At 47.5% G+C, this 19,328-nt stretch overlaps 2 protein-coding genes and 1 long non-coding RNA gene across 6 annotated transcripts in view; 2 read left to right on the forward strand and 1 right to left on the reverse strand.

Annotated features, from left to right (window-relative positions):
• Positions 1–19,328, reverse strand: part of ANP32A (acidic nuclear phosphoprotein 32 family member A) — a 26,335-nt gene continuing 7,007 nt past the window's right edge. Inside the window, exons 1-7 of one of the 4 annotated variants that reach the window (XM_081171313.1) lie at positions 18,777–18,937; positions 7,890–8,039; positions 5,664–5,786; positions 3,914–4,112; positions 2,914–3,011; positions 2,640–2,700; positions 1–1,595 (exon numbers count right to left, since the gene is read on the reverse strand). In XM_081171313.1, coding sequence (XP_081027439.1) covers positions 1,528–1,595; positions 2,640–2,700; positions 2,914–3,011; positions 3,914–4,112; positions 5,664–5,786; positions 7,890–8,039; positions 18,777–18,830 — 753 coding nt within the window. In that variant the 5' untranslated portion in view covers positions 18,831–18,937 and the 3' untranslated portion in view covers positions 1–1,527. Of the gene's footprint in view, positions 1,596–2,639; positions 2,701–2,913; positions 3,012–3,913; positions 4,113–5,663; positions 5,787–7,889; positions 8,040–8,805; positions 8,854–17,226; positions 17,368–18,776; positions 18,938–19,328 lie in introns of those variants that run through there. The other 3 variants (XM_081171312.1, XM_081171315.1, XM_081171314.1) reach the window with 3 other exon arrangements.
• On the forward strand, positions 16,237–17,231 carry LOC308573906. The gene is made up of 2 exons (XR_014002215.1): positions 16,237–16,600; positions 16,736–17,231. It is a non-coding gene; the product is annotated as an uncharacterized lncRNA (long non-coding RNA).
• LOC308573821 (uncharacterized protein) overlaps positions 18,898–19,328 on the forward strand; it is a 22,754-nt gene continuing 22,323 nt past the window's right edge. Inside the window, exon 1 of the mRNA XM_081171210.1 lies at positions 18,898–19,321. The gene's annotated coding sequence lies outside the window, so the exon portion shown is untranslated. The remainder of the gene's footprint in view (positions 19,322–19,328) is intronic.

The raw sequence follows: 19,328 nt of genomic DNA on the forward strand, positions 1-19,328 counted from the left end.
AAAATTGTATAAAAAGATTTATTGAAATTCATCAATGACAAACAAGACATAAAACTGAAAAAGTTTGGCTCTTTGGGGAGCAAGAGGGAAGGTTGCAATATTCTTTTCTTTTTTTTTTTTTTTTGCTTTTGTCTTTTATACACAGGTGAGATATTGACTAGGAAATACAAGTCACTTCTAACTATCTTTTTAAAGAGGGATATGAAATTAAAACTGTACATTCAACTAGGAATGTTGCACAGTCAATTTAAATGACTTCGCAACATGGTAAGAAAATACAACTTTTGCAATTAGCATTCCGTGCTTGAGTGTACGAAAGGAAACCAGCCTAGGCTAGACATGCGGCATTGTCCGTCTCCCACCCCCCTCCAGTATTTAAAGGTTTGTAAAAATCTTCAAGAGTATTACAGAGCACAAGTGGAAACAGATTCTCATTCACTTATCATTAAGGAGGTGTTAATATATCTATATATATAATATTTTACAGACCAAAATAGTACACACCTTAGTTAAAAGGGTTCAAACATTTTCTTTTTTATTACAACTGTCAGATTCATTTCACCAGTTAACTCAGGAAATTAGGAACACTTTTTATATATATTTTTATATATATATTTCAATGACTGCCGTTGACAGACAACTTTTCCATATACCTGAAATAAAGAAAGGGCACAACTCAAGGGGAATCACTGTCTGCCCGGCCATCTCCAAATCAAGGAAGATTCCCCTCAGGGGGTGGTTTGTGCTCTAAAAAATAATAATAACAAGTATGGGGAAAACCCACAACGGAAGATTTGCAAAGTCACCACCCCAAACCAAATCAAATGGTGGTAAAGGGCCAGGAGTCAGGGAAAGAGATTACGTATTTGGTCACTATTTACAAACAGCGAAAGTAAAAAGATACCTACAGGAAGTGGAGGAAATGTGTGTGTGTGTGTGTGTGTGTGTGTGTGTGTGTGTGTGTGTTTTCCTGGGAACGGCAGCCATTCACAAACAGGCAACAAAGAAAAACACTTTATCAAGATGCTGCTTGCACCCCCGCTGCTGTGGCTGGAATGCTTTCACCGCAAAAAAATTGCTGCATCCAGAAGAAGTAGAAGAAAAAAATGCCTAGAGACCGGCAAAAGCCATTCTCAGGACCCCAAAGATCTCACCTTTGCATCACATGTGGAAATTTACTCGCTCGTCTTTTCAAAAACAAAACAAAACTCAAGTTGTGTCCAGAATGATCCACTCCAAGCAACAAATTCACCACTTGCTTTATATTTGTTATTGCATTAACAGGAACTAATAATGGGCACAAAAGGAAATTATTCAGGAACAAAAAGTAAGAGTGGCAGGTTGTTGTTGTCTTTTAAAAAATGATATTTTAATTCCTTCGCCCACCCAATTATGCATGTCCCGCTCGATCCCACAGCAACGTTACACTCCGGGGAGGGGGGGAGGGGTGAAATACAGGGTAGAAACAGTCAAATCACAGTAGGAAATTTATTCCCCACCCCCTCCCCACAACAGATTATTTTGAGTTTAATCATCTTCATCTTCTTCTCCTTCATCATCAGGTTCTCGTTTTCTCTTCTGTCCTTTTTCTTCTTCTGTGGAAAGAAATTAAAGGCCGTGTTATGGTTTTCCCCAGTGAGAGACCTAACGCTTCCCAGGCCCCATGGTTTTGGCACTTGTTCCATTGCAGGGATATTTTTGGCAAGAGCATTGTGTCGGTATGTTGAAGAAGCAGCACTGTAAAATTCTCCTTTCTGTGCCAGAGCATAGAATGACCTTGTTCCACATCAAATCCAGCACAGCTCAGGCCTGTGCTGGTCTTCGCATTTGAAGCAGGAAAAACTGAGCAGCAAACTAGAGGGTCAGTCTGAGGGTGGGGGGCCAACAAATCCCAAATAGCCATCTACCAGCAGTGTATTGGCTACCCACACTCAGATCCAGCCACTGAAGGGCCAAATAGTGATGCACAGACAGCTCAATTTTGTCTCAGGGCTTTCGCATCCTAAGGGTCCAGAACAGTTTACATAAACTAAACAAGCACGTACAAAATAATCAACAAACAAAAACATAGAACAGCTAACAGCAATTGCATACAGGAAAGGCAGGTAAAAATTTCTATTTCATTTCCAAAGGCCAGGATAAATAAAACCAACAAAAGGCACCAAGCGTCGACACAGATAACACACCTCTACGGTAAGGGAGTGCCACAGTTTGGGTGCCACCAGAAAGAAGACCCCATCGTCCTGTCTACCAAACGCTTATTATTAAAAAACAACTCTGCACCACATGAAGTATGTGCAAAGAATAAAAACATCTGCACAAAAATGATTTATCATTTATCAAACAGCCACAACCAGCAGGAGGAAGCCAGCAGCCTCTCTGCAGGGCTTGAGGGGGAAACGGCACAGAAGATCCAAAGTCAAGAATCTTGAAGGAATCTCTGTGAAAAGAGTCTCCATGTGAAATATCTCAAAATCTTATCACACTGCAGTCATGGATTTTCCTCCATGTGGCATTTTCTATCTCTTATTGGGCACAATGGCAGGAATGGGCTATTCAGACTCTAAGCTTGCGTTGCTGTAACCCTTTGACCATTCACAAGGAAGTGATTATTTTTCCTGTTTCAGTTCTGCGCTTACCAGCTTCTTCTTCCTCCTCTTCATCATCTACTTCACCATCGTTGAACCCTTCTTCATCCTCCTGTGGGAAAGAAAGCGGAAAATGTCCTTTGTCCTTGTACAGAACTTTTTCAAGCTGGCAAAGCTATTGGGAAATACTGTAGAGATTTCAAAGGGGAGGGAAAGAATCCACCATGGCGCCTAAGGAATCCCAGGACCCGAGTTCCTTCCAGCACTGGTTCAGCAGTGAGAGACTCTCAGCTATATCCTCGCCCCTCCAAAATGACATTCTTACCTCATCTTCCCCGCTTACATCCTCCTCTTCTCCTTCCTCTTCTTCATCCTCATCTTCCTCATCTTCTACTACCTGAGCATCTTCGTCATATTCCTCTTCTGCAAAAAGGAAGTTCACAAGGTCGATTTGCTGCAAGGAGCTACTGGGGAGCAGTGCAGGTCTGCTTAAGAGCAGTTTGCCACCCAGTCTTCCTGCAGCCTGACATGCGCAAGCTGAGTAGGAAAAGCATTTCCTGGGCATGGCAATAGTCGCGGTGGGGAAAGATGCCACCTGCTTGATTTCTGCCTGCCAGGCTCGCGATAAAATTCACAGGAGCTACAGCCAAGTAAAGCCAAGTGGCAGCCGGAGGTCCTTCTCGTGCCAAGAGTTGGTGTAATTGATGGGAGCTGGGAAAAGACCGTGATGCTGCGGAATCAGGCTTTCTGCTCTTGTGACCTGATGCACCACAGCACTCACTGTCATGGGATGTGGCAAACCTCAGGCTCTTGTGGTACTTGAATGGGGAGGGGAGAGGGGCTAAAATACAAGAATAATAAAGAGGTAATGTAGGCGACGCCGCAGAAATTCAAAGGGCGCATCTGAAAAACGTGATGTGCAGCTCGTGGGGCTAAGGGGACTGAGGTAAATCTGGAGGGAAAGGTCTGTATCAGCGGCTATTCTCCATGACAGTTTAAGTGGAGGCTCTAAACAGCAGGTGTGAGCAACAACCAGCAAAAAAGGATCATTGCCCTGACTTTCTGGGGAGCTTCCCAGAGGCATCTGCCTGCCTGCTGCTGTTGAACATAGACTAGTCAACTAGACGGATAGTTTCTGTCCAATCCAGAAAGTCTGTTCTTATATTTTACCAACCTTTTTCGGGATAAAACTAGAGTGCTGTTAAAGTACTGAGCTGCAGCAATTTTTGCCGGAGGTTCTTAATATAGAAACAGCACAAGGACATTTGCTTCTACTCTTGGGAAACTCCACTAACAAGACAGAGGTAAGGAACAAAGTGACCTACCATCTTCCTCCTCCTCATCGTCATCAAAGCCTTCCGCATTGCCCTCAGCATCTGAATCGGGGGCCTCTTTATCATCCCGGTCGTATCCATCGAGATACGTGAGTTGCGGGAGGAGTTTGAAGACGTTGTCTCTGTAGTCGTTCAAGTTAGTTACCTCGCAATTGAAAAGATCTAAACTCTTCAGGTTTTCTAACTTTTCCTGAAAGGCAAATGAAGGGTTTCGCCTATCAGAATCAAACCTTACCAAAGACCAAAGCTCACCAAGTATGTATTAAAAAGCAAAGATGCTCCCAGAACAGGAAGGAAGGTCTTCTAGCTGACACATCAGGAGATACCTAGGAGATTTAAGCCACTGCAGCGACCAGGATGGGCTTGGTTAGGCCCTGCGAGGCTTGAGAAGGAAGAGTCCCAAATCTCTCAAGACACATGGAAAGAGAAGTAAACTTGCTGTGTCACCTGTGGCTGCCCTGAGAATTCAAAGCCTCGCTCAAAGCAAGAGACCTTGCTTCCGAGCAATGTGCAACATGAACCCTTCAAGTGACCACCAGAGGGAGCTGTGCAAACAACTCTGCGTGTCAATCAAGAGCAAAAGGGAGTAAAAAGGCGGCAGCAGTAGCCGCAGCCAGAAGATTTGCACCACTTCTGGAATTTTAAGAAGGCTCCCTCAGCTGTTGGGTTCAGAGGGTAGCAAACATTTTACTGGCTAATAAAATGATGGGAGGAAGGAGAACTTCAGGCCATCAGCTCTGGAATCAAGGGCCTGACATCTACTGCATCAAGGACCTGACACAACTCTACTGTTTTCTTGCTTTGTTTTTCACAAGCTTCATTTTGTGTTTGTTTTTAGTTGTAAGCCCCCCTTGGGAGAAAGGAACCATATAAATGCAGCAAACAAAGTGCAGCAGCAGCAGCAGGTGGAGAAGAAATTCTGACAGTGTGGTGATGTTTGGGGGCTATGAGGGTGAACTACTGCTCAGATCTGGTCTTGGCCATAAACAGCTCATGCAGCCACAGGCAACCCCCCCCCCCCGCACCCAAGTTACAGGGCCCTGGCAAGGATGACTGACAGAATGTATGGTGTTAAATCTCTTGCAATGCCCCACACACTGACTATTCCATCCCCTTCCGTGTGCCACTAGCAGGCACACACACTCTACTGCTGAAGAGCCACCAGGAAACAAGAAAGGTAAATGTGACTGGATGATCCTGGAAGGGGCAATGGCAAAAAATAGACCAGGAACACCACTGGCTGGATGAGGAAGCAACCACTCATTGCCAGGCCTTCCTGAGAGACAAACTCTGATGGGGATGGGCTAGAGGGCCGCTGGAACAAAACTGGGTGGCAAAGAGGTCATGGGGTGTAAGGTTTGGGCACCCACAAGGCCAAGCAGGAGAGGAGAAATGGGCAAGAGGCACCCAAGAGAACTCCACCCATACACACAATTGTTTTGTTACGGTTATTAATAGTCCCACCTTACCGTCAAGGCAAAAATTCTCCCCCGCAACACTTTGGTGAAGTGGGTTAGGCCAAGGACAGTGATGGGCCCAAAGTCAACTTCATGGCTGAGTGGTGGTGATTTTCAGCCTGAGGTGCCTCAGTTCCAATCCAATACTCTGGTGACCACATCTGCGCCAGGGCCCCAAACGCAGCAGGCAAGGAAAGCCCCACCATGAATCATGGGCATTAGTGTGGGCCATGGCATCAAAAGCTGGCCTCAGGTGGCTCTCTGACAGCTTTGCACCGACTTACCAGAGGTTCTATTGTACTGAGATCCTTTATTTTGTTGCCACTTAGGTTTAGGTGTGTGAGGTTCGGACATTTTCCTGCCAATACTTCCAGTCCTCCTGAGATTCTATTGTCGCTTAACTCGAGCTGAGGGCAAAAATATATAAAAATGGTCCACACATTTTGCAGTTTTCAGGATTCAATCACATTTTAAAGTTTGGGGCTTTAAATGGCTCTGTGGAATGGCTTGCACTGACCTGAATTGCCTGGGGACAGCGTGGAGAGCAGAGGTGGGGGGTGCCTCTCTGTCTGGCCCTTTGAACTCTCCTCAGACCACGCCTCTCAAAGGCCCTGCTTCACACCCTTAAGGTTTTTGCCTGGCTGGAATGTGCCCTTGCAGAGGCTGTGTATGAGTGTGTGTAGAAACAAGCCTACTATCCAAACAGCTTTTGTTGCTTCGCCCGCTTTTGCCTCTGGCCCCACCCACCACTGACATGTGGCCCTTGGAAAGTTTCCCAGAGAGGACTCTGACTATCAGGCTACAAAAGAAACCCAACCGTTGTTGTGGAGAGAGAAAACATAGTAGAGGACCTGAAGGACACAAACAGAGAGAAGGGAAGCAGAGGAAGAGCTCCCACTTATAGGAACTATTAAGATATGTAGGAAAAGATCCAGCAGAGGACAGCATCATGGAGATCCAGGGCATAAGGAGGCAAGCCAGGAGCAGTGGATGGGGGGAATCAACTGTATCAAAGGCAGCAGAAAGTCAAAGAGGAATGTAGCACCTTTAGATCTTGCAATGATTTTTGAGACTATAGAGTCAGTGGCGTTCAGGGGGTAGAACCCAGACCAGAGGGTGTCAAGAGCAGAGGTGAGGCAATAGGAGTAAGCAGCATGTGCACCAGGAGTTTGAGGGTATGAGGTGGAAGGGACAGGGGGTGGCACTTGGGAGAGTAAGGACGGGCCAAGGGAAACAGCAGGATGTTTGAGCACCGTGGGGGGAAAGGGAAAAGCTGTGTAAGTGGAGGAGGGATAATGGTGCTGGAGAGGACAACTCCAAAAAGGGAGGAGATCACGGAAGCATGTGCTGAGAGGGGTTACAGGGCAGTCAACTCATCAAGCAATAACGGAAAGCAAAGAGGGAGGTGCAGGATGAAGGGCAGCCGAAAGAGGAGAGGCGGCAAGTAATCAGAGCTGCTGGTTTCCATTTCAGCACTGAATAAGGAGGGAAAGTCTTGGGCAGGGAGCAAGAAGGGGGTGGGGTGGGATGTGCATGAGGAGGGCATCAAAAGGAAGAAGACGGAAAGTGAAAATTCCTTCAGCTGGTGTGAATCAGAGAGGCAAAATGGTGCTGCTTGGGCAGGTAGATAAAGAAGCAGAGGAGAATATGGGAGCTTCTAATGGACAAAGTTGGTCCACAGGTAACTCAGCTTCACAAGGCCATGGAGAGAGATATCAAATGGGGGGGATGAGCTAGGAGGGCTGAAAGGGGCAAAGAAAAACACTGGGAAAGGGTTAAGGAAGTCAAGAGCAGATGAGACAGATGAAGCGAAGGTGCAAACTGCAGGAAACACAGGAGTCTGGCAGACATGGGGAAGAGGGGAGGCTGCTGGGTAGGCCACTGGATCAATAGATTGGAGGTCATGGAAGGAGCACAAGGCAGAGCATGGTGGACAAGGTGCTGTGCTGAAAGGGAGCAGGGGATGAGTTGACAGAGGGAATTTTACAGCAGACACAGAGGAGCTCTTGGTGAAGGCAAGAGCAAAGGGGTGTCCAGGGCAGGGCAGGAGAGAATCAGCCCAGAGGCAAAGATGGATGAAAGAGGCAAAGGAGGAGAAGATGAGAAGCAGTTGGGTCAAGGGGGTTTGCTGAAAAGATAAAGAGGAGGAGAGTTGGCAATGTCAGAGATGAAGTTTATGCATTAGGAACTCTCATTATGTAGAAATATGTGTCTTACTATTAATAACTTAAAATAAAACGCCACAATTTTGCTTTGCTCTTTTGCCACAAGGAAATCTAAACATCTGATGTAAAAGTTCCTCTTTGGCAAACTCATTCCATGCTTTAATAATAATGCCTTTCTTTTCTTTTTAAATAAAGACATCTACCCACCTTGAGGGTAAGAGGTAGAAGGGAGAGTGGGTGCTACTTGGAAGAGTAAAGACGGGCCATGGGGTCATGGCGTGCTCTGGTCCATGGGGTCACAAAGAGTCGGGCACGACTAAACGACTAAACAGCAACAACACCTACCTTCTTAAGCTTGTTTAACTTTGGTAAGTTTGCAACTGAGGTGAGGCCTACGTTGATTGTACTTAAGAATTCGAGCTCTTCAAATTCATCTGTCAGACCTTCAATTTTGCCTTCATTTGATCTACAGTTGTCGAGAACAAGTTCTTTAACCTGCAGATAAAAATTAACAACAAAAATATTAAGTTAAATTATATTTAGTTGCAACCACCACCTTAAGCGAACATACAAGCTGTTTTGAGGCAAACTGCAACAGCACTTCAAGAATTATTGGTCTCAGTTTACCATAAAAAGCTACTAGGAAATCTCTCTTCATCTATTGAGCTAGATTACACTGTAGATCAACAAATGACTTGGCCCATTGACTCTTTTCCATTCACTCTATAGATTTCAGGATACTAGTTACCTTACAGAAGGAGACAACTCGCTATTTATGTACACTATGGTATAAAAATGAATAGAGAGATTGAGAGAGCCAGTAAGTGCTGTTGGCAGCCTGTTGGAAGTGGGCTCAAATCCTCTCTCAGCTGTGAAACAGGTGTCCTTGAACCAGTCACTCACTTGGCCTAGCCTACCTCACTGAGTTGTTGTGAGGATAAAACGGAGTTCATCTGCAAATATGTTGCTCTAAGCTCCGTGAATGAAACACATCTTCCCACAGCTGAATTGCTGCAGGCCCTCTAATTACACTAGAGTAAAACTATGACCCTAAACACACCAAAATCAATAGGGCATGCTTACAAATAAACGTTATGCATTTTAATGTCACATCTAAGCAAAAACTGTGTGTCTTTGTAAACGGCTGTACGTTTTTACAAAATTGCAGCTTTAATTTTTGTTCAGGAGTAACTGTTCTTAAGGTCCTCAATCTAATATAGTATGAATCAATTGCAGGTGGTGGGAGCGAGGAACATCCTACCACCAGGAAAGAAGCAACAGGCAGTGTTAGCATCACTCCAAAGCCTGAGTGTGCCCTATATCCTCATCATTCTGACATGCATCCTCAGCTGGTTTCGTTTGGCAGATTTGATATGGAGCTTTTTTATTCTTGCAACTTTAACAGTGCCTAACCAGGCCCCTGTGTGACCTCAGTAAATAAGAATACCCCCAAGATCAGCACACAGCTGATCAAGACTGTTGTCTATCTGACCATATGCTGCCAGCTTGTGCTCAAGATAACAAAGAAGAAGGCTTAAGCAACTGATGTCGATAGCGGTGTGTGTGTGTGTGTGTGTGTAATTAAGAGCCTCAGAGGAATACAGCATCTTTTAGCAAAGACAAGGAGGGGAGAGAAGAAACCTAAAGCAAAATGCACCTGCCACAGCCCCACTCCTTCCTCCACCTAAGCTAGGGAAGGGGAACCAGCTGTGCCCCTCCAGATGTTGTTGGACCCCAGACCATTGGCCATGCTGGTTGAGGCTGATGGGAGTTGGGAGACCAACAACATCTGGAAGGTGACAGTTGGTTCCCCCACCCGTCCTAGACTGACACAGTACCTACAGTGGTACCTCTGGTTAAGTACTTAATTCGTTCCGGAGGACTGTTCTTAACCTGAAACTGTTCTTAACCTGAAGCACCACTTGAGCTAATGGGGCCTCCTGCTGCTGCCGCGCCACCGGAGCACGATTTCTGTTCTCATCCTGAAGCTAAGTTCTTAACCCGAGGTACCATTTCTGGGTTAGCAGCATCTGTAACTTGAAGCGTCTGTAACCCGAGGTACCACTGTATTAGAATCATAGAATTGTAGAGTTGGAAGGGGTGCAAAGGGTCATCTAGTCCAACACTTTCAATACAGGAATATCCACTAAAGCAGCCATGGCATCCAGCCATCCAACCTCTGCTTAAAAACCTCCAAGGAAGAGAGTCCACCACATCTCATGGGAGTCTGTTCCACCATCGAACAGCTCTTACCAGTGCTTTTTTTCTAAAAAAAATGTTTAGGGGTACTCTCATTTTCCTACTCATATTGAAATACTGCCCCTCAATGAGGCCAAACCTAGATTCACAAAATACTTAGGGGTATGTGTACCCCTGCGTCCCCCTAGGGAAAAAAGCACTGGCTCTCACTAGAAAGTTCGTCCTGATGTTTAGTTGGAATCTTTTTCTTGTAACTTGAAGTCATTGGTTCGGGTTCTACCATCCAGAGCAAACAAGTTTGTGCCATCTTCCATTTGACAGCCCTATTTGAAGATGGCTCTCATATCTCCTCTCCGTCTCCTCTTTACCAGGCTAAACTCCCTCCACCATTCCTCATAAGGCTTGGTTTCCAAACGCTTAATCATCTTGGTTGCCCTCCTTTGCACTCGCTCCATCTTGTCAATATCCTTCTTATATTGTGGCACCCAGAAATGGACACTATACGCCAGGTGTGATCTGACATTAATATTCAAAGAGAGAAAAGCAGACACGAGCTATGTCTGCAACTGTATCTTGATCCTCTATTATGCCTTACTACTTATATAAAAATGTATCTGCCATAACTATAAAAGATCCCGTTCTTCCATCATCATCATCATCATCATTATTCCCCCCATCTTTTCCCCCTGACAGGGACTCAAGGCAGCTTACAGCTATACTTTCACTTCCACAATAATTGCTTGGAAAGGACAGTTAAGCAGATGTACTGGGTTTTTCAGGAGGGCCCATATCCAACCATGTGCAAATATCATTCGACGCACAAGAAATCTGCCATCAAATATAAGTTAATTTTCTTCACAACTTAAGATATTTTATATTAATTGTTTAATAAATTTGCCCAAGATACTCACTTCTGGGCAACTTTCTGGGTGCCATGTGCCAGTGTTGGGTTGGGCCAGAGGCAGACGTGGGCAGGGCAACAAGTATAAATTCTACCTTTGAACAGTAGGCTAGTTTCATCACACTCACACCCCCTCCCTGCCCTCCATCCAAGCAAGCAAGAGGCAGGATCAGATGTCAGTCTCTTTCCAGCCAGGTAAAAGTGCTCAAGGGGGAGATGGAGCAGCAGGTGCCTGGTAGTGGGTGTGTGGCTTTTTCAGAGAGTGCCAAGGAACACAGACAGCCTGAGGTTTCCCACTCATTTTGATGGTTTAAAAGCCCCAGTGAAATTAGATGGCTGCTTAAAAAGTTTTTGTTTTGTTTTTATCATGTCCCCTTATCACGGGTCCTTCTCCAAATGATACATTCTGTTCCTTGAAACTGTCCTCAGGTGGTTTTGTGCTAGTTGCATTGAGGGCAGCTGAAACAGGCCTTTGCAACTTATTACAAAAGTGCACAGTGAGAAGAGCAGAGATCTCTAGGCAGCTTCTCTGCCTCCGCTTAAAGCACAGATCACCACACCCCTGCACTGCTGACGAATCCTGGCACCCCACAGCTTTGCTCTTCACGGAACCCAAAACTGCTTTCCAAACTGGTTTCTCTGGATCTTCCTTGCAATATGCCCCTCAGCTTCCTCCGTGAAGTTTGCTTTTGAAGGTTGCTGCTACTTGTCCCAGGAAGATCCCTGTTGTTAAGTGTTCTGCATCAACTAAGAGCTTCACATCGCAAAAGATCCTCCTTTTATAGCATGGGGGGGACGACGAAATATGGTACCACTCTCTAATACACACTCCTCCCTAAATAAATGGCTTGCTGATAAACCATCTGAATCCACCCACTGACCTTGCATGCCTGAGCCCAGCTGTGGTCCTGCAGTGCATTTCAGCCTAACCTTCCATATCTCCATCACCCAGGGCCCAACATCCTGGCTTCGATCTTGCATGAGAAAGAAATTCGTTGTGGATTCAAAATGGCACTCTTCGCAATATATATTTGGCTAGTGTAAGTATCTACACGAATAAATCAAACACCAGGGGGCTTTCTGTTCTTCCAGCCTCCTGGAATGGCCTTGCCTTTGACTGGCCCTCCTAGCCTACAGAAGCCCCAGCAGCTGACAGCCAGGGTAGTTCATTTGGCAGAGCATCAGACTATGACTGAGAACTAACGTAAGTTCAAACCTGCCTCCATCTGTGCAGCTCTCACTGGGGGCCCTCATTCTATCTCCGTGTGTGTCTAACCCATCTCACAAAGGGGATGGGGAGGAACTAGACTCTTTGGAAGAAGGGTGCAACAGCAATTTAATAAACAAAATGGCATTTATTGTAATTTCCAGAAGGGTAGCAGGGTTAGTCTATTGCAGCAAAAACAGCCAGAGAGTCTTGTGGCACCTTAGAAAGGAACACGTTCATTATGCCATAGGTTTTTGTGGGCTCAGGTCCATGAAACCTTTTGCCATAATAACTGTATGAGAATTTAAGGTGTGGTGAGCCCCTAGTCCAAAACAGGAGGACTACCTTCAATGGCTAATTCACAGAAGTGGACTTCCCATAAAAGTCTTTTTAGGCACCCTCCCGCTTGTCCCAGCCCAAATTAGGGAGGGAGAAGGTGGGGAGACAAAAGAAATATCCAACTGTCTTGGTGCAACCTCAAAGCTGGCTTCACAACCAGAGGAGATCCTCTGTTACTGGACAATCCACAGCTGTTATTTTGGGATGCCTATAGCTTTCTTAATTTATGTCGAGTAGGAGGCACTATGTCTCTGAATCCCAGTTGCTGGGGTTTACAAAGAGGGAGAGCGCTGCTGTTGCACTCTCGTCCTGTTTTGAGGGCTTCCCATAGGTATTTAGTCAGTCACAGTGTGAGAACAGGGTGCTGGACTAGATAGGCCTTTGGCCTGAACTAGCAGGGCTCTTCATATGCCAAATTATGACTTAATTACAGATGGGATAGCTCAGCTGGTTGCTCTGGCACAGCTCTCATTCATGTCAAGGGATTTGTGCAGGTGTGCTATTGAGTACCAGACAGGGCACATAAAAGGGCATGTTGGGGTTTTTGAAAACATCATTGTGACCCATAAATAGTACCGTTATGTAGAACAATGGATGGAAACCTAAGAGTCTCCGAATAAGAGGTTAACACACTCCAACATTTCCAACATTTCCAAGGGTCCCTCACATGAAAAACACCAGGCCAGTGACTGGGGAAAAAAGTTGAAAGAAAAACAATGCAGAACTAAGGTCAGGACCTGTTTGAAGGCCTCCCAGAGGCATCTAGTTGACCACTGAGAATAGGGTGCTGGATTACATGGACCTTCGGCCTGATCCAAAAGCCAGGCTCATGTTGCTCAGATGTCAGGTAGTCAAGACCAGAGAAAAACACATGTGGGGTGTGTGTGTCACTATGAAGATGTCACCAGAATATAGTTCACCATTAGGCATTTTATAAAGAGGAGATGGAGGTGTACCTCCTTCTTCTCCATACAAAGCCAGCAGGTTATTATACTTCAAAAAAGCAGTGAATCCACCGTTTGCTTTTTTAGACAGTCTAACCTCTGTTCAACAATTACAATGAACAAACATGTTCTGAAATTGCCTCTGTGGCATTCCCTCTGCAGGAACAGATTCCTTCAGCACTGCTTACCTGGCTTGCAATGTGGAAATCACATCAGATAAAAACAAGCAGCAGCAGCAGCAAAGAAATACATCTTGCAGGAATACTCTCCCTACAGAGTACCAAAAGAACCCCTCCCATCAAAGGCAGGCAGGCAGGCAGAGCCTCTGGGAGCCAGATGGCTGAAGAACTGCATTAAGCAAAGCCAGCACCTCCTTGCTGTCTCAGCAAAAGGAAGGTTATTGGAGAGAAACTGAACAGCAAGAGCATGTGGGCAAGGACTGAGCTCCCTGCTAAAGCACAGAAGTGCCTAGTACACATAATTGTATACTTAGGAGCCATCAACCACTCAACTGCCCTCCCTAGCAAGTGGCACGAGATCCTCCTTGTTGCACCAATATTTCCCCCCACCCTTTTCTCATCCTCTATTACAGCTAAGCTGGGGCTAAAGTCCAGCCAACTCTTCTCCACCAACCAGGCAACAGGCTCCCAGGATTTATCATACCAGATTTTGGGATGTGGAAAGAAAAGTGAAAAGCCACACAGCTGCAAGATCAGATATTTTAAAAACAACAAAGATAAAATGTCTGAACAAATAAAATATGCAGTGCATTTTTTTAAAAAAAAATAGAGGTTGGATGGCCATCTGTCATGAATGCTTTCGCGAAGACTCCTGCATTGCAGGGGGTTGGACTAGATGACCCTTGGGACCCCTTCCAATTCTACAAATCTACAATCATCCCATATTTCCAGGCTCACTCTTCTTCAGGGGATCAACTACAACTGATCTCTTGGCACCCCTTCTTCTCAAAGTTTCCAGCTGGGATACAGAAGACCTGCAACTAATTGTTGCAGTGTCCTCCTGTTTGGTGTCCCAGTCAGTCAGTCATGCCCTTCTCCACAATACTCCATTCTGTTAACCCTCCACCCAGTTTTCAATCCCCCCTACCCACACCCAACAGTAAGGGAAAGGACTGGGAATCTTGTTTCTGTTGTTACACAGAGCTTCAGACATGCTGCTGCAAGCCCATCATAAGTAAAATACCAGGCTGAAAATCCTCTAGCCCAGTTCCAAATGAATGAGGGCCTCTCCCCATGCACCTTGAAGATTATCCCCACCCCAGCCCTCCTCTTCAGTTCCAGGCTCAGGTAGGTGGGGCTCATCTTGCTGCCCAGGGTGAGTTAGATTTCTTGCTCCTTGATTTTGCCATGAAGTAAATAGCTTAAAAAATGGAGTGCAATAGTCTTGCCCACTATACCTGTGTAAACTAATGTCTGTTGTAAACCAACAGGATTACCAGATCTCAAAAGTAATCAGCTGTGTTACAGCGTAGGTAAGCATGCATATAGTTTTTCCAATAAAGTCAACTCCTGTTTACAGAGACCCATGGAATATTGAGACAAGTGAGGAAACAAAAGGAAATTCTGCTAAATTAAAAATTTCAGTTAAATGGGTCATATAGAATTGAAATTCACCAGGTCCAGGGCATAAGGAGTTAACATGAAAAACATCATATGGCAGCCTTCCCCAGCCTAGTGCCCTCCAGATATGTTAAACTACAATCCCCATCAGTCCCAGCCAGCACAGCAGAGCTTTATTATGTTGGGCTGATGGGAGCTGTAGTCCAAAACATCTGGAGGGCACCAGGTTGGGAAAGACTGGCATATGATACACCAGGTTAAAACTATCAACTTTGTCCTGGACACAATCCACTGGGCTCTCCTGCTGTAGCTAAGCTCCCATTCATATAATCAAGGCAAGAGAACAGAGATCCAACAGAGGATTTGTTTGATTTTTAATGGACTCGGCTTGCATAATTTCAATCCTTGTAAAAAGAAAAAAAGAAAACCACCACCAGCAACCCAATAAACCATACAGACTATTCCAAATACATCACCCTCAACAAAAAAATTTATTGGAAGTTAATCTGTCTTGCTTTGGACACATTTGTAACCTATTTCCAAGCAAGCGTCTAATAAAACAAATCCAAATGCTTGGCTAGAACTTCATGAATAGTAAATATTCAAATGTCTAGCAAAAACCTAATGAATAGTAAATGAACAAAAGGTAGTTAGGTATAAAGCCACTTTTATACATGTTTGGAATGCCACACTATAAATAAATTCACTATATTCCAATGAATCAGCTAGATTAACAATACTGTACTAGCTTTCATTTTAACTGAGACAATTTTAAATAGATGATTATCTTTTCCATGACAAAATGTACCTATCTAGAAGTAATCTGATATTAAGAAATTGCAGAATACTGTGAAATTCTCTTGATAAATTTTTGTGATCCCATGGCTAAAATTCTGGTTTTAAGCTATCATTGCTGTGGAAGACAGTAGCCAAACCTACAAGAAATCCTTTAAGCAGTAGGCTCTGCTAGGGGACATAAAAGTCTAAAGAATTCCCCCACTTATTTCTCTTCAGCAATAACTAGTATACACTACTGTATAAATGAAAGTTTTGCAGCATTGCCTTCTCTTAAGGTGGGACTGTTGGCAATCAATTGCTTTTTCGAAAGGAAAGGAGCTCCACGGTTGTTGCTGGTAACTCAAATACAATAAAGTAAAAACCCAGAGCCAGTATTTTTGCCGCCAAAGAGAAAAGGAACCTTCCTTGACTCTCTGCCTTCCCACATCTTCCACAATTCAAAGAAAATTCACTGACAACGGGCGGTAGGAACGACTGTAGAATCTATAGGGCAGGAACCCCAGACAGGCCCCCTCCCCAAATAGGATGGAAGGCCCTCGCTGTGTTTCGCCACAGCCCACCCTTCCTCCCGACCCAAATATTGTCTCTGTCGGGAAGCACTTTAAAATGACTGGCTGATTCCAAAAAGCCCCCCCCCTTCCCGCCAACAGCAAGCAGATGGGAAATTCCTGGGCCCCCGAAAGCAAGATCGTCCTTCAAACTACACCCCGCCCCGCAATCACCTTGGGTGCAACTTCCGTAATGCTTGTGCAAACCTCCTTTTCCTGGCCGTTTTGCCCGTCTAAACGGCGCGCCTCTCCCCCTCCCGCGTCAGTGACACCAGTGACAAAATGGCAGCCCCTGGAAGCTGGCAGTCATGTTCGGCTCGCTCGCACGCACGCACGGCGGAGGGAGGCAGGCGGGCGGCTGCCCCCTTTGGCTCCGAGGCGGCTAAGCGCCACCGTCCATCCCCCCCACCCCGTCCGTTCCCGTGATCGGAGCCCAAGCGTGCGCACGGGGGGGGAGGAGGGCGCGGGGTGGGTGGAGGCGCTTCCCTGCTTCTCTCTCTCTCGCTCGCTCTGCTGCTCCCGCCGCCCGGGAAGGAAAAGGTAACCTTCTGCCCATGAATTATGCACCGCGCGCAGAGATTCCTGCGGGCGGGCGCCGCGATCCACAGACACTCCCCCGCCCAGCTAAAGAACGAGCATGTCCCCCCCCCATATTTTTTTTGTTTTGTTTTCTAGGCGTCCGTGCAAATTGCGTTCTCCTCCTCCTCCTCGCGTGGATCCAGAGGGCTCCTCCGCTTCCCAGCCCAGCCTCTTCTCTCCTTTGCAGTTCGACGGGGGGAAAGATGGCGCCGTGTCCTACTTCGGAGTGAGTGTGTGTGGCCAGCGCCAGCGAGGAGACCCAAGTTAGGCAGAGGCTTTCCGCGGGGCGGAGGCAGAGAGAGAGAGAGAGAGAGAGAGAGAGAGAGAGAGAGAGAGAGAGACCGAGACCGAGACCGAGGAGTGCGCTCTTCCGACGGAGCTCCCGACCCACAAGCAAGGCGGCTCCGGCGTCCCCACGAGCGCACACACAAAACACGCCCGCGGCCAGAGACGCGTCTGCCCGCACAAACCTTAGTCAACACCCGCGAAGGGGAGAGAGGGAGAAGCAGAACTGCGCCGGTGTGTGCCATAAAAAGCGCCCCCCCCTTTCCAGACTTCTTTCTTTTGAAGTTTAAAGAGCACGTTACATAAATCTGCAGGTCGGGTTCTTGCGCTTGTCTAGGGGCCCGAAATCGCAGAGAGCTGCAGCTACTGCTTCCGAGGCAGGGGTAGTAAGGGAGATGGGGGCGAAAGGAGGCAGGTGACAGATCCATTTCCCCCACTACCGCCACCAGCACGGTGGAACCAAACTGCGTTATGATTTTAAAACCTTACGTAAATGCCCCCACCCCCTCGTTAGCGGAGGAAAACATCTTTAAAGAGGGTGGGGTTGGGGAGGGGGGGGGCACTTGCTTCCCCAGACACAGGCGAGTTCTTGCAAAAGAATGGGAGGGGGAGATGAGAGCTCGCACTCCGGTTCCGAAGCCATCGTCTTTACGCAGAGTAGAAGCCACCCAAATCTCTCCCCACGAAGACCAGCCTTCGAAACGGGCAACCTTAATTTCTCCTTGGGCGGCGGGGCGGGAAGGATGCAGCGCCTCAAGTTCTCCCCCCCCCCCCACCGCCCCAACCTTACACAGGCTGAAGTGTTTTCTTCTGTTGCAAATGGGCACCAGGGGGGAAAACGGAGCCCTGGAAATCGCCCGGGCGAGGCTGGGAGACTTTACAAAATGCAGCTCCAACCTCTTCCTCGCTCGGACAAAGTTTCAGCTTTATTTAGAGGCAGAAGCAGAACAACATCCCAAGTCCAGCCCCGAGGAAAAGGGGGGTAACTCAACCAGTCAGCAACCCCCGCTTCCTTTCGCCCGCCTTTTTGTGTATCTTGTGTTTGCGTGAGGATGGTGGTTCCATCAGGGGCTTCTTCGGCCGCCAGCTTCCTTGCCCTCTTCGCTATATCGGAGGGTTTAAGCCCCCCACCCATCCTCCAACCCTTGTCTTGAATGCAAACTCCCCCTACCCTCCCAAAAACTATGCCTGAGCTTCGCAACATCTGGGGAGGGGAGGATGAGAGGGAGAGAGAAAGGGCGCGTTCATGAGGACTACAAAGTTGCAAATATGGCTCCCCAGTCACCCTCGCCTGATCCGCTGCGAGGAGGCAATGAAAACTGGTGATCGCCCCCCAAGTCGCTCGCAGACCCTCCCAACCTGCCCGGCTCCAGAACCTGATCCTAGCAAACTCCTCCAGTCCCCGCCGGAGCGCAGCGCCAACTCGACAAGCCATTATTATGCCGAGGCTTTTGCGACGCGCTTTCCCAGGGCGCTATTTTCCCTGCCACCCGGGCAACCAAACACGAAGGAGACTTGCCTTGGAAACCGGGTGGTAATTTTTCTTACCCCCCCCAGCCCCATCTTTGGTCAGACTCGAACGCGTGAGCTTTTGGGCACCCCCCCCCATGTGGGTACACACACAGCCACGCGCGCGCACACATACACACCGTGGGCACCTCAAGGGCAGCAAAAGCACCCACGACGGCAGCTGGCACAGACGGCGCCCACCTCTCCCCACGGCGAGCGCGCCCCCTTACTCCTGATGTATTGGCTCTCTTTTTGCAAGCTGCCCCCCGTACCAACACCTTCTCACAAAGCCCCCCACCCCACATTACAAAAATAAAATAAAAATCTCCTTGCACAGGCTTACGTCGGAGGGCGTCCTGTTCCGCAGCTCTAAGTGGATCCTTTTCTTCATGTCCATGTCCCTGATTCAGCAGGAGGCTCGCTCCGTCTCGCTGCGCTGCGCTCGGCTCCCTCTTTTGTATTGACACCAATGGAGCAAGCCAGGGACCCCCCCTCCCGCCCCCCCGACCAAAGCCAGCGCGCGAGGCAAGAGGGACTTTGAGCGCTCAACCAGCTCCGCTCGGAATCCCCCAACGCGGCCAACAAGCGCGCACACTAACCTGATAACTGCGGGGGCGGGCGCTTGCCGAAAAAAAGCTCCTCCGTTACGGACGTGCGCGAGAGCCAACCGGAGTTCGGGGAGCGCACACGAGATCCAATGGGGAGCGACCAAGGGCGGCGGGGGCCAATGGGAGAGTGCGGCACGGTCGGCCAAGGAGGACAGCCCGGTTGGGAACCAGCGAGCTGAGGCGCAGTCGGGACTAGCCGCGGAAGGCGACGGATGGAAGAGCTGTCGGAGGCTGGATTCGACGAGCGAGCAAGCGAGGAGGGGGCCTTTCCCGCGCCGGGGTGTGCG

Source organism: Podarcis bocagei (assembly GCF_964188305.1).
Source record: "Podarcis bocagei genome assembly, chromosome: 14".
In the NCBI taxonomy this organism is placed as follows: domain Eukaryota; kingdom Metazoa; phylum Chordata; class Lepidosauria; order Squamata; family Lacertidae; genus Podarcis; species Podarcis bocagei.